The following is a 12,812-nucleotide window of genomic DNA, read 5'->3' as shown; positions in this document are numbered from 1 at the left end:
AGGGGTGGGGGGCAGGCAAGAGGAACCCACCCTGCTGTGGGGGCAGGCGTGACCGTGTGTCACACCCCTGTACTGCCAGCAGCGAGTGGGGAGCCGAGCCGCCTATGCCTGCGCGGGAAGGCTGTGCCCGCGGAACTACATCTCCTCCCCCCGGGCTCTCCCCCGCAAGACCCTTGTCCCCCTGGAGCTGGTTTCGCACACCACTGGCAGCTCAAGTAGCAGAACCCCACCAGCCCCCGCTGGGAGCAGAGGACACGTGGTCCCTCGGCAGCCTTCCGACTGCGCATGCTCAGTAAGGTCGTCGGAAACAGCCACCTTCCGGCTCATCTGCGCATGGGCTGTACCGACCTCCCTGAGCAGACAGCGCACGCGCTCTTGAAGCGTAGTGTGCAGTCGCCCTGACGCAAGGCCGCTGCAATTTCCCAGTGTTTCATCTCGTCCGACCTTGAGTACGCCGTGCCTGTCAGGACCCCAGCTGTCCGGCACAGTGCCTGTGTGGAACTCCCCCAGGGTGCCAGCGCTTCACAGGAGGCTTGTCGGCCGCAGCGCGGGATCGGGTAGCGCGCGCGGGAAGGTGCCGCGCGGGGTTGCCGCGTAGTCTCCACTGCGGCGCGTGGCGCTAAGGCGTTGGTGCGGGGTCAGGCCTTTGTAGTCGCCAGCCCCGTCCGGGTGAGCTGACCCCGGCCCACGTGGGTGGAGGTTTCCAGAAGAGCCGCTGCGCAGGCCGCACTCTCCTCTCCGCGTGAGAGTCTCCGGCCCCACCGCACCCGGACCATGCTGAGCGCCAGCCGCACCGCCGCCCGCCTCCACCTGCTGCCCCGCCGGGGCACCGCTCCTAGCCCCGGCCTCGCTCAGGTGCGGGGCCGGGCCCCGTGGGGGGGCTGGTGCGGGGGGCCCCGCGCGTTACCTGGGGGAAGTGGGAAGCGAGGGGGGCGGCACCCTCCTCGTGGTGCGGGGGGCCCGAGGGTGGGGGCGGGGTGTAAGGCGCCCTCCGGGGGTCATGGCTGGGCTCTGCCGGCGACTTGCGCGGTGGGGCCCCGAGACAGAGGGAGGGGATGCCTAGGCTGGTGGAGGCCCTGGTGCTGGTAGCCCCGTGCTGAGCTCCGGGGCGAGTCCAGGGCCCGTATCCTGCGGGGTTGTGTAACTCTCCAGCTTGGATCGCTGCCTGTCCCGAGGCCACCTGGAGCAAGTCCTGTAATCTCGGCCTCGTTCCCTGTCCGTCCTGGCGGCCTTGTACTGCTGGGGGATGAGTTCATGGGTCCCTTAGGTGCTGAGATGTTCGTGATGAGGGAGCACCGGAGGAGTGGGGCGGCTGGAGATGGGAAGGGCTCTTCTGGAATCTGGGCGTTTAAAATGGATTTAACTGTAAGAGCAGGAGAGTTCTGATTTTAACACCCAGACTGATGAATGGGAGTACCTAATAAAGATGGTTCAGCACAGAGTCATTGGCGTTTAGGGGGCGGGGGCTCTTCCTTTGACCTTCATTGTCGGCATATGTTGACAGAGTTTAGTGCCAGAGTTCAGCTCTACTACTGTGTGGTTTTCAGCTAATCTCTTACTAAGCACATGTTTTAGGAACTGTTTTTAAAAGTAAAAAGCTTTGTATCTTCTTTGTCCCTCAAAAATTAAAAAAAAGTAGAGAATCTTTAGTTAAGGAGCATTTGTTAGTTGATATTGCTGACAGGCAAGAGATTTTCAAGGTAACTTGGTGGATTTGAAACTGAAAGACCCCCTTTGGTTTTAGTGGGAGTTGTATCTGGCCCTGTAATGAGAATCTTAAATGGCTAAGAATTTCTACTTTTCTCTGGTAAATAAATATTATGCCCATTTTACAGATGAGGCAACTGAAGGGCAAATGGTTAAGCAGTTCAAGGATAATGGGGATCATACTGGGGTGGATATTCAAGGATAATGGGGATCAATGCTGAACAGCAGCCTAGTTTCTGAGCTCCTTGATCTGTGTACAGAGAGATACTCTGTCAAGATCTCAGGATGATTTACAGTGGCACAGCTATGGTGCAGCAGCTGTACTGCAGTAGCACCATGGTGTAGATACTTGCCTCATTGATGAAAGTGGTTTTTCTGCCAATATAGTTAATTCCCCTCTCCAAGAGGTGATCGGTAGGCCAACAGAAGAATCTTTCAGTTGACCTAGCCATGTCTACATCAGGTATTAGGTCACTCTAACAGCAGTGCTCAGGGTGTGACATTAGTTACATAATGTAGCTGGATTCAGCCTCCCGCCTCTCCTCTTTTTGCTTCCTGCCTCTCCTCTTCTCACTCATCCCCAGGTCAAAGTGTATGCTAAGCAGGAGGGGCTTGTATTCTCCAAAGTATTAACAAAGCAGTATTCTCTTCTTATGATGGGGTTCTGTTTGTACTAAGATGTTACGTGAGGTTACACACACACAAACACTGAAGTTTTTGTTCAGCATCTCTTAAACCTACTCGAAAGAATGAAACTCTGAAGCAATGTGGTCTAGTCTACCCTTTGAGGAAATTTCAAGAAACTTGGTTAATGTTTATTTGCTGCTGGTTGCTAAAGAGGCTAAAAAATTCAGTTTTACTTGTTGCAGCATTTGCAACAAGTTTAACTTGTGCATGTTCATAACAAGAATCTTCTATACCAGCAACTTGCTCAGCTTGGATAATATGGGTCTTAGTGTTCACATTTCATATAAACAACAAATAATAAAACTTAAGGTAAATGTTCTGTGGCTGTATAATATAACGAAATATTTTCTTGAGTCCTTGGTTAGTTTTCAGTTAAGTAAAAGGAATTTTGAAGATTAAACACACAGCTAATGTGGTGGTAGAGGTGTATCACATTTTTATTATTTTTAAGGTAGCACAGCTACAGATCCTTTTAAATACTGGATGTGAGGTAATCTTACCCAAAATAAGATGCAAGAAACCTCTGATTGCTGTAATATCCTGACTTTATTTTATAGGCAGTCTGGAATACTCTCAGTCAAGATGTTCTCAGAACAGTATCAAGTAGGAAGTATGCGTAAGTATGTCTCCTCTTCCCTCCTCCCCGCCCCCCTTTTTTGAGAGCGAGGAAAAGATTGAACTGTAAGAAAAACAAATAACTGTGTAATAGTCTTGATACTTAAATTGACTCCAGCTTCATAATCTGAAATCCTTGGTCAGATGTGTGTATGGTTAATTAAGGAGAAACAAAAAGTCCTCTACTGGCGCAGCATTTCATAGATAATCAGATACTAAGTATGGTAACAAATTTCCTGCTACACACAAAGTTTTTAGACCTAATAAAATTCCAAACAAACCTATTTATTGGAATGCAAAGAAGATACTTAATAAAACCTTTTTAACATCATTTAATCCATCAATTAGTTCCATAGATCCCAATTAAACTTCTTTTGAAGCAAAAACATTTGTTTTGTGGGCATAATCAATACACACACCACTTCTCTCCCATCCAATATAAAGTAATAGAGGAAAATTGTGTATTAAAATTTGCAAAACTTGGTGCTTTCTCAAGACTGACTCTGTCTCCTTATTTGTTTCCCTCGCTTTTTCAGGAAACAGTTAGAACTCTGTATCCCTGAAAAGTTTATTCTATTTAGGAATCCCCCTTACTTATGAAATCAGAACATTACATGGGTGTGACAGATTACTATCTGCTAATCCTGATGTATCATCAGCATTATCTTCTGTTATTGTGTTGGAGAGGGTTCCACAGCTCTGCAGATCAGTTTACTTTCATTTTTTTTCTTGGAAGTGGTTTGTGCTCCCTCACAATATATTCTGCAGATTTTCTTAATTTATTAATCCAAGGTAAAAAATAAACCCAAAGATTCTGGTCTGTTATCTTTTTTTCATGAAGTTATATAGTTGATGTAACTCCTTTAGTACTGGAACCAAAAAGTTATGGAAGTGAGGTACCTCGGGTGGGAGGGGTTTGAGGTGAAACCCTAGAGGAAAAGCTCACACCTGGGGCTATCGCCTATCTTTGCTCACTGCATGTCTAATAAATTGGTGTAATTGCAACTGAAGGCAAGTTTTCTCAAGTAAACTAAGGAAAAAGGATATTCAACCTCTCCCAAAAGCAGAGCCTCCCTGTAAATCATTTCAGTCAGAAATATCACCCATCATGTTACCCCACAGTCAAGGCTTAAAAATGTTAGCATGTCTTTTTTCAGAAAGAAAGTTAGCTGTAGCTCTAAATACCCCAGGATCAGAGGACCTCAACAGGGCCTTAGTTCATCCTCTTTATCTATAGATTTTCACTTTTCCATTCTGAAAATTGCCTTCTAAACTAATGTGAGCACTTTTTATAGTCTCTCTCCTCCAGGCAGCTGCTTTCAAGCAGGTGTGACTATTAACGTCTGAATTATTAGATACAAATGAGAGGCTCTGACTACAAAAATCCTGGATTTCTGTATTAACTCTTCATAAATGTACTATAGCTTTTATGCTTGCTATATGAATGAATAAATCTGTTACAGATTTTCCAGGTTAGCATGCAGGGAATAGGCTTTTCATGGGAATTTGTAATCAAAACTGTGTGTAGGGGAACTATTGCAAGTGTCAGATAAAAAGCTACTGCCGGTAATTCTGATCAGTTTAACCTTTTTTTTAGGGTTGTCGATTAATCGCAGTTAACTCATACTATTAACTCAAAAATTAATCACGATTAATCACAGTTTTAATTGCACTGTTTAATAAATTTCAATTGATATGCTGTTTAATATTTTGGATGTTTTTCTACATTTTCATATATATTCTGTGTTGTAATTGAAATCAATGTGTATATTATATTTAATTACAAATATTTGCACTGTAAAAATGATAAACAAAAGAAATAGTATTTCAGACTGCACTACAAAATGGTATGAGGTGAACCTTCTCCTGAATGTAGATGTAGATTTTTGTTTTTTTGTTACATGACTGCATTCAAAAATAAAACAATATAAAACTTCAGAGCCTACAAGTCTACTCAGTCCTACTTCTTGTTCAGCCAATCTCGAAAATAAGCAAGTTTGTTTACATTTAAGGGAGATAACGCTGCCCACTTCTTATTTACAATGTCACCTGAAAGTGAGAACAGCCATTTGCATGGCACTTTTGTAGCCGGCATCGCAAGGTATTTACGTGCCAGATGTGCTTCGGCCACCCTTCCAGAGGATGTGCTTCCATGCTGATGATGCTTGTTAAAAAAATAAGCGTTAATTAAATTTCTGACTGAACTCCTTGGGGCAGAATTGTATGTCCCCTGCTCTGTTTTACTTGCATTCTGCCATATATTTCCTGTTATAGCACTCTTGGATAATGACCCAGCACATGTTCTTCATTTTAAGAACACGTTCACTGCAGATTTGACAAAACACAAAGAAGGTACGAATGTGAGATTTCTAAAGATAGCTACAGCAGTTGACTCAAGGTTTAAGAATCAGAAATGCATTCCAAAATCTAAGAGACGAGGTGTGGAGCTTGCTTTCAGAAGTCTTAAAAGAGCAACAATCCGATATGGAAACTACAGAACCTGAACCACCAAAAAAGAAAATCAACTTTCTGCTGGTGACACCTGACTCAGATAATGATAATGAACATGCACTGGGTTGGATTGTTATCGAGCAGAACCCGTCATCAGCATGGACGCATTTTCTTTTGGAATGGTGGTTGAAGCATGAAGGGATGACGTATGAATCTTTAGCGCATCTGGCACGTAAATATCTTGGGATGCCAGCTACAACAGTGCCATGAGAACGCCTGTTGTGACTTTCAGGTAACATAAACAAGAAGCGGGCAGCATTATCTCCTGCAAATGTAAACAAATGTATGTCTGAGCGACTGGCTGAATGGGCTTGCGGGCTTTAAAATTTTACATTGTTTTATTTTTGAATGCAGGTTTTTTGTACGTAATTCTACATTTGTAAATTCAACTTTCATGATAAAGAGATTGCATTACAGTACTTAGGTGAATTGAAAAATGCTATTTTGTTTATAGTGCAAATACTGGTAATAAAAATAAAGTGAGCACTGTACACTTCGTATTCTGTGTTGTAATTGAAGTTAATATATTTGAAAATGTAGAAAACATCCAAAAATATTTAAATATTCAATATATTCAGCAATATTCTATTGTTTAACAGTGTGATGAATCACGATGAATTTTTTTTAATCGCTTGACAGCCTTGCTTATTTTAGATTTACTCCCTCTCCCCAAGTGGAATTAGGCCTTTCATATGAAAGACTTGATGTTTAGGGATGTTAGAACTGATTTGACATCAGTATTTGAAGGACCACATTCACAAATAGCATACAGACTCTTAAGTATTTAAAGCGTGATGCTAGCCAATAAAAAGTCCAGGGGATTTCACAGTGGAACATCGAAAACGAGTAAGAATTTAGACACAACGTATGCCTGGAATGACCAAATCTAATACAGAACCACAATTTGCTGATACTAAGTTGATTTCCAACATAGGCTCGGTTGTTCTCCAATTTCCTCTATTACTCTAGAGTGGAAAATGGATTTGCTTCCCCAACTGCAGGTAGAATCTGGTTGAAAGGTAATTCCTCCGCTCCCCACATCATCTTGCTGGGAGAGAAAGCTTTTTGGTTGTTTCACTGGTTGCATCCTCCTTTAGCAGTAACCCTAACATTTTGTTTTAAATATATTTTGCAGCTCAGAAGCAGTCAAAGGTGCTGTTATTGGTATTGATTTGGGCACAACTAACTCCTGTGTGGCAGTTATGGAAGGAAAACAAGCAAAGGTGAGTAACTACTAGTGTATAACAATTTATCTAAGGGAGGGAATCAGTGCTGCCGCTTTTGCAGGTGGTTTTCCTGCGTTATAGACTCTCACCATTTTTACGTAGGTGCTGGAAAACGCCGAAGGTGCCAGAACTACCCCATCTGTTGTAGCATTTACAGCTGATGGTGAACGATTGGTTGGGATGCCAGCTAAACGACAGGCTGTAACTAACCCACAGAATACATTCTATGCTACCAAACGTCTCATTGGACGGCGCTATGATGATTCTGAAGTACAGAAAGATATGTGAGTAAAACTAATTAACGTTATTCCCCAGTTCTGGAAAGAGAATTTGCAGAGTGCAGCATGCCCATGCATGGCCTAAAACAAAGTGCTGTTTCTACATGGTGGGACATGGTACTCGGTGCATAGAATCCCATGTTTGCTCATATTCCTCAAAAGTTTAGCCTGTGTTTCACTGCATTTATTAATGATGCTTTTTAAGCTTTTTAGGGGCGGACTTGTAATTGGTTCTTGACAATGCAATATAGCTGGTGCTGTCTGCATTGGCAGGAGGAATGGATCAAATGACAAAGTGCTGACTGTACTTTGTACTGTACAGAACCCTGAGAGCCCCTGCCCTGAGGGTTTCCTGCATCTTACTTCTGATTGAGTCCGCATTGTATAGAACACTGCACACGTAATATTCACTGAATTACAAGGAAGGTTATAGGTTTCAGAGTAGCAGCCGTGTTAGTCTGTATTCGCAAAAAGAAAAGGAGTACTTGTGGCACCTTAGAGACTAACCAATTTATTTGAGCATGAGCTTTCGTGAGCTACAGCTCACTTCATCCGATGAAGTGAGCTGTAGCTCACGAAAGCTCATGCTCAAATAAATTGGTTAGTCTCTAAGGTGCCACAAGTACTCCTTTTCTTTTTAAGGAAGGTTATAGTTTCTACATAATGTCTGTCATATAAAAGTTCTGAGCAGATGCCTTGTGATTGGAATACTGAATAGCTGTTACCTTTCATGAGAGGGAGAAGAACAGTAATTTAATGGCCACTTCTCTCTGGATTGCAATTCAGTTCTAGTGGCTTGTCCTACTCGAAAGCTATTTTCCTCACTTTAGTAAACTCTCATAATACAAAAACATTTAATGAAAAGGAAAGCAGCATGCCTGCAATTTATTAAGGAAAATACTTTCTATCTAGTGCATAAAGTAACCTGTGGAATTTATTGTCACAGGATATTGGAGGCCAAGAGTTATGGGATTCAAAATATGGTTAGATATTGAAGTGGATGAGAAATATAAGCCAACCACTAGCTGATGGGGGGGCTTAACCTACACCTCTGGAAAAGATTTCTGTTATCTCTTAATTTTCCACCATTGGGTTTCTTGCATCTACCTCTGAATCAGCTGATGATGGCCACTGTCAGAGGATGGCTTCTGGACTACGTGGACCACTTGTTTGATCTTGTTTAACGTCAATTAAAGTTTGCATAATTGCATTCATGGCACAGTTTACACTGGGATTCTTAAATGAAACTGTTCAGGTTCAGTGCTCATTGGTTTTATTGTGTGCCCAGAAATTCTTATGTGTTTATAACTTAATGTAGATCCTTAATCTCAGCACTTTCTGCAAAATACTGCAGAAAGTTGGGTGTACCTGAGTCTATAAACTGAATCTTCTGCAGGTGTTTTATGCAAAATTACTCTGTCCAACACAGATTAGTGTGAAAGTTTTTAAACATTCTGTTTTTTTGAAGGTATAGGCCTTACGTTATTTTGGACTTAAGCAAGTGAGAGGTTCTGATAGTTATTTTTACAGCACTCCGAAAACACTGTCTTTGCCCCAGAGAGCTTACAAGTCTACTGTGTAACAAAAAAACCAAACAAACGAGTTGACATGCATATAAGAAAAAACAAAGGAGCTGGGGGATGTGAAAGGACAGGTTACAGTGAGACTGTGTTGCTGGATTAGAGTAATGTGCACACAGATTGGGTTCTAATCATAACTTCTGTAGCAACGGCACATTTTAGGTCTTGTGTAAGTGATAAAAACTGAGTGTTCTGGTAGGTACTCAGAGAAGAGCAATGGGGGAAGAGTGGCTGAAAGGAAAAGTGGGGAGGACAGCAGTAAGGAACTTAATGGGCAGCGAGATTGGGCTGCGTAGCTGAACGGTTGCAATGCTAGAAGGGTAGAGTGAAAGGAGAGCAGCCACCAACTGCAGTGCAGCAAATGAGGGCTCCAGAGTCCATATTTCAGAGTTGAGTGAAGAGTGGTGTCAGGAGGCTGACAGCCTGTATAGGGCCCTTCGGGAGGGAGCAAATTGGACGACCCTGAGCTTACTCAGGGTTCTTACCTGTAACTGATGCCAGGATACATCAGAGCTGAATCAAACTCATTGGTATTGACCTTTTCCAAGAAATGCAAAGATCCTGGATGAAAACCATTGCAAATAGTATTGTCAGATGCCTCCCTTACATCTGAGGCTGTTAGGGGAAGGTTTACTGTAGGATCTCTCCCTTTAAAACCAAGGTGTCACTATGTTTTGCCAATTTCAGATTAACCAGCAATACCAGCTGTGTATTCACCGTAGGGCTTAGACTCATGGTCCCTTCTGGCCTTTTAGTCTATCATGATGATCTAGTCTGACCTTCTGTATGTTGCAGGCCACAGACCATCGGCCACCCACTCCCTGTAATAGACCCCAGCCTCTGGCTGAGTTACTGAAGTCTTCAAATCATGATTTAAAGTCTTGTGTGATGCATTCAGTGTTATCTAGAGAAACTTTACACAATGTGAAATTCTTGTGTTTCAGTAAAAATGTTCCTTTTAAAATTGTCCGTGCCTCTAATGGTGATGCCTGGGTAGAAGCGCATGGGAAGCTGTATTCTCCAAGCCAAATTGGTGCCTTTGTATTAATGAAGATGAAGGAGACTGCAGGTTGGTACAGCAAGGTGTTTACCTTGTTTAACTTGTTTGAGCACAAGTTTAACCATGGTATTGGTACTAGGTGTCTGATAAATATATTGAGCATACTACAGCCCTAATAAAAACTTCCTTCTAGAACCCTTCTAAACCATGGCCTGAGTTACATCAGATTGTGTAGGGATAAGGTAGTAGGCTATGTTTTACCCTCAGGGAGAGTGAAGGACCCTTAATTTTGTTCTGACCAAGTCAGGGTATTTGACAGAGTTACAGCTTCAGGCAAAGCTTTATCTTGATTGCTCTTATTCGAAGTCTCAATTTGCAGAGTCTTGAAATACGTGTTTCAAACAAAATGTCAGTCATGTCTGCTGGCTGTGAAGTAGTGCACACTCCTTCCTCCTCCCAGGATCCTGTACATGCTTATTCATCTCTTCCAGATAACCGTGCATATTGTGAAACTTGCCATTTACAAACTCCTAATACTTGCCTCCTTTGGCATAGCGGCTGCTGTCACAAATACCTACTAGCCTTTGGTCTATACAGCAACTATTTGACTTCCTATTCAGACAGGGTTCGGTCCTCTGCCTAGCTAGCTGTAACATGTCAGCTTCCTAAATCTGCTGCTTTTCTACACGTGGAGTTAAGCTCTGCCCAGTTGCATTATGTGGCTAGTAGACTGATGGGAATGATGATGGGTGGGTTGGTTCTTACATGGCTAGTTGATACCCATCATCAAGAGAAGAAATGTTAAAGGGACCCCATGTTGTGAAGTACTTCTCCCTAGCTAGTGGTGGCTGTGGAGCTCTGCCAGGCCGATGGCCCACAGAGCTGGAGATGCTTTCCCCTTCCACGCCTACTGTGACCTCAAGGAAATCCCCCAACTACAATAGGGTGGGGTAGTTTGACATTTAGTTTTGGAGCTCTCACTGCTCCTCACCTGCTGTCTGGGTTGGAGAGTACTTGTGCACCCCAATATCAAGTGATGACAAGTAAGACTGCACGTGGGTGTTGACTATACATAGATTATTCGGCCTTGCAGTAGCTACCAAGGCCTAGCAGGGATGGAAGGACAGGCCTAGAAGACTGAGTTGCAGTGTACAGCAGGGTAGAGATTGCCTGCAGATTCTGGAAATGGCAGTCTTTAGTGTTGTGCAGCAGGCCAACCCATATCCCAGATAGGCCAGTCACCGCAAAAGCTGTAAACTAGATTGGCTAGAAATGCTGTAAGGATATTAAAGCAAATAAAGTACTGTGACGTCTCTGGGATGGGTAGTGTGCATCCAAATATTTGAACAGGTTTGTTGTGTTTAGTGATGACTTTCTACTTCCAATATTAATTGAAAGAGAACAGCAAGTTGTGATATTGAATAGGGATGTGCCAGAAAACTAGGAGCTTTTCTGATTAACCATAAATTACATTTTTATGTGCCAACGTTAATCTGCAGTATATCCTCCTGCTGTGGAAAATACTTATACTGGACAAACAAATCATACAAATGAGCGCCAATGGGTAAGCAGTCTGTTGACCAAATATAAGACATTCCAAAGTAAAGGAATAGCCTCAGGATTGTTTTTTACTCCCTATAAAAGCAAAGTCTGCAAATGTTATATGTGAATTCACACTAACCAGTTTTGTCTGATCACTAGTGGAAAGCATAGAAATGTCTTGAGGTGACTGCTATTCTAAGAGGTCACGAGCTCTTCTATACTGTGACCCCCATGTTAAAAATGGAAAAAAGCTTTGGGACCCTCTCCCATCTCTCCATAAAAGGAGGGAAGTCACAAAGCCCAGATTGAGGACCCCTATTCTGTTTATAGCTAAGGGAGTATAAACAATGTACCAACGATTTAGAGTGGGTCTGAAGTTGTTGTTAACTACAATAACTTGCTGTTTTTTCTTTTCCAGAAAACTACCTGGGACACTCAGCAAAGAACGCTGTCATCACTGTCCCTGCTTACTTCAATGATTCTCAAAGGCAGGTAGGGTCACATGCTCCTGTGTTTCCTGTGTGTGTAAGCAGAGATTTTAACTTCTCTCACTGGTCAACTTTCTTCTCTTTTCCAGGCTACTAAAGATGCTGGGCAGATTTCTGGACTCAACGTCCTGAGGGTGATTAATGAACCAACTGCTGCTGCCCTGGCTTATGGTCTAGACAAGTCTGAAGACAAAGTGTAAATGTCTGCTAGTAATCCCCATCCCTCTTAGCCAGAGCACTTTAGGGTTCTGTTTTGTAAATAATTTAAGACTTTGTGTTTCTTAAAATCCTAGTTCAGGCTTAATTGCTCAACTAATCACACAGTAATCTGTTTTATGCAGTTGCTCTCAGAGCTTTATTCCATTCTTAGCAGTTTTAAAAAAAACAAACCCCGAATCTTAGATGTTCATTCCAAAACTGCATCTTAAATTAGTTAGCAGTAGTTCCACAGCAGCACAACTGCACACCTCTAAATTAAGCACACTCAACCGTAGTTAGTAATAACAGTTTCTTAGTGTGGTTCTTCAAGATGATTGAGTTGAGAGGTTTGTTATATTTAAGCTTAAATGTGGCATAAAAATCTCTATCCAGGTTCTGGTTTACTGGCATGTAGGCGACAAGATCTCTTCCCTGGAAAGCATTTGTTTCCTGATGTACCTGTTAAGAAATTTATTTTTATTATCCTCTGCATGTCAGTATTACCATAACAATTTTGCTGTGATAGATCTTACAAACTGTAAATTCATGTTGAAGAGAATTTTTCTTAGTTTATAGTGCTGTGTAAGCATTCTCTGCTTCCCCCAGCCTTTCCCAAAAGCTGTCTGATAACTCTGAAATGCTGGGGCTTTAGCGCCATACCTTAATTTGCCTTATGACTTTATGGGAGGCAAACCACAAATGTTCTCTCTTTTTAATACAAATGTTCTCTCTTTTTAATACAAATGTTAAGGCTGATTGAACTGCAATATCCAGTTCCAAACTTTCTAGTTTGGTCAGTGGTAGGCACAGAGCATTGGTAAATAAGAAGTTCCCCTGGAGAGGCCTTCCCTAGTAAGGCAGGTAGTAGAAATGACCAAGGTTACATAATGGCAAAATCATGTAGTCCATGTGCACCCAGAACTCTCATTTGAAGTCAGAAATTCCAGATGTGCATGGAATGGGCTGATTATGTCAGCTTG

General features: G+C 42.6%; 1 protein-coding gene across 1 annotated transcript in view; it reads left to right on the top strand.

Annotated features, from left to right (window-relative positions):
* The first annotated feature begins 419 nt into the window (after nt 1-419).
* HSPA9 (heat shock protein family A (Hsp70) member 9) overlaps nt 420-12,812 on the top strand; it is a 32,254-nt gene continuing 19,861 nt past the window's right edge. The window contains exons 1-7 of the mRNA XM_084636667.1: nt 420-855; nt 2,952-3,010; nt 6,656-6,743; nt 6,849-7,030; nt 9,549-9,673; nt 11,565-11,638; nt 11,724-11,830. Coding sequence (XP_084492793.1) covers nt 775-855; nt 2,952-3,010; nt 6,656-6,743; nt 6,849-7,030; nt 9,549-9,673; nt 11,565-11,638; nt 11,724-11,830 — 716 coding nt within the window. The 5' untranslated portion in view covers nt 420-774. The remainder of the gene's footprint in view (nt 856-2,951; nt 3,011-6,655; nt 6,744-6,848; nt 7,031-9,548; nt 9,674-11,564; nt 11,639-11,723; nt 11,831-12,812) is intronic.

Source organism: Lepidochelys olivacea, assembly GCF_965140295.1.
Source record: "Lepidochelys olivacea isolate rLepOli2 genome assembly, chromosome: 8".
Taxonomy (NCBI): domain Eukaryota; kingdom Metazoa; phylum Chordata; order Testudines; family Cheloniidae; genus Lepidochelys; species Lepidochelys olivacea.
The sequence above is the reverse complement of the archived record's forward strand: the minus strand, read 5'-3'. Positions and strand labels throughout refer to the sequence as shown.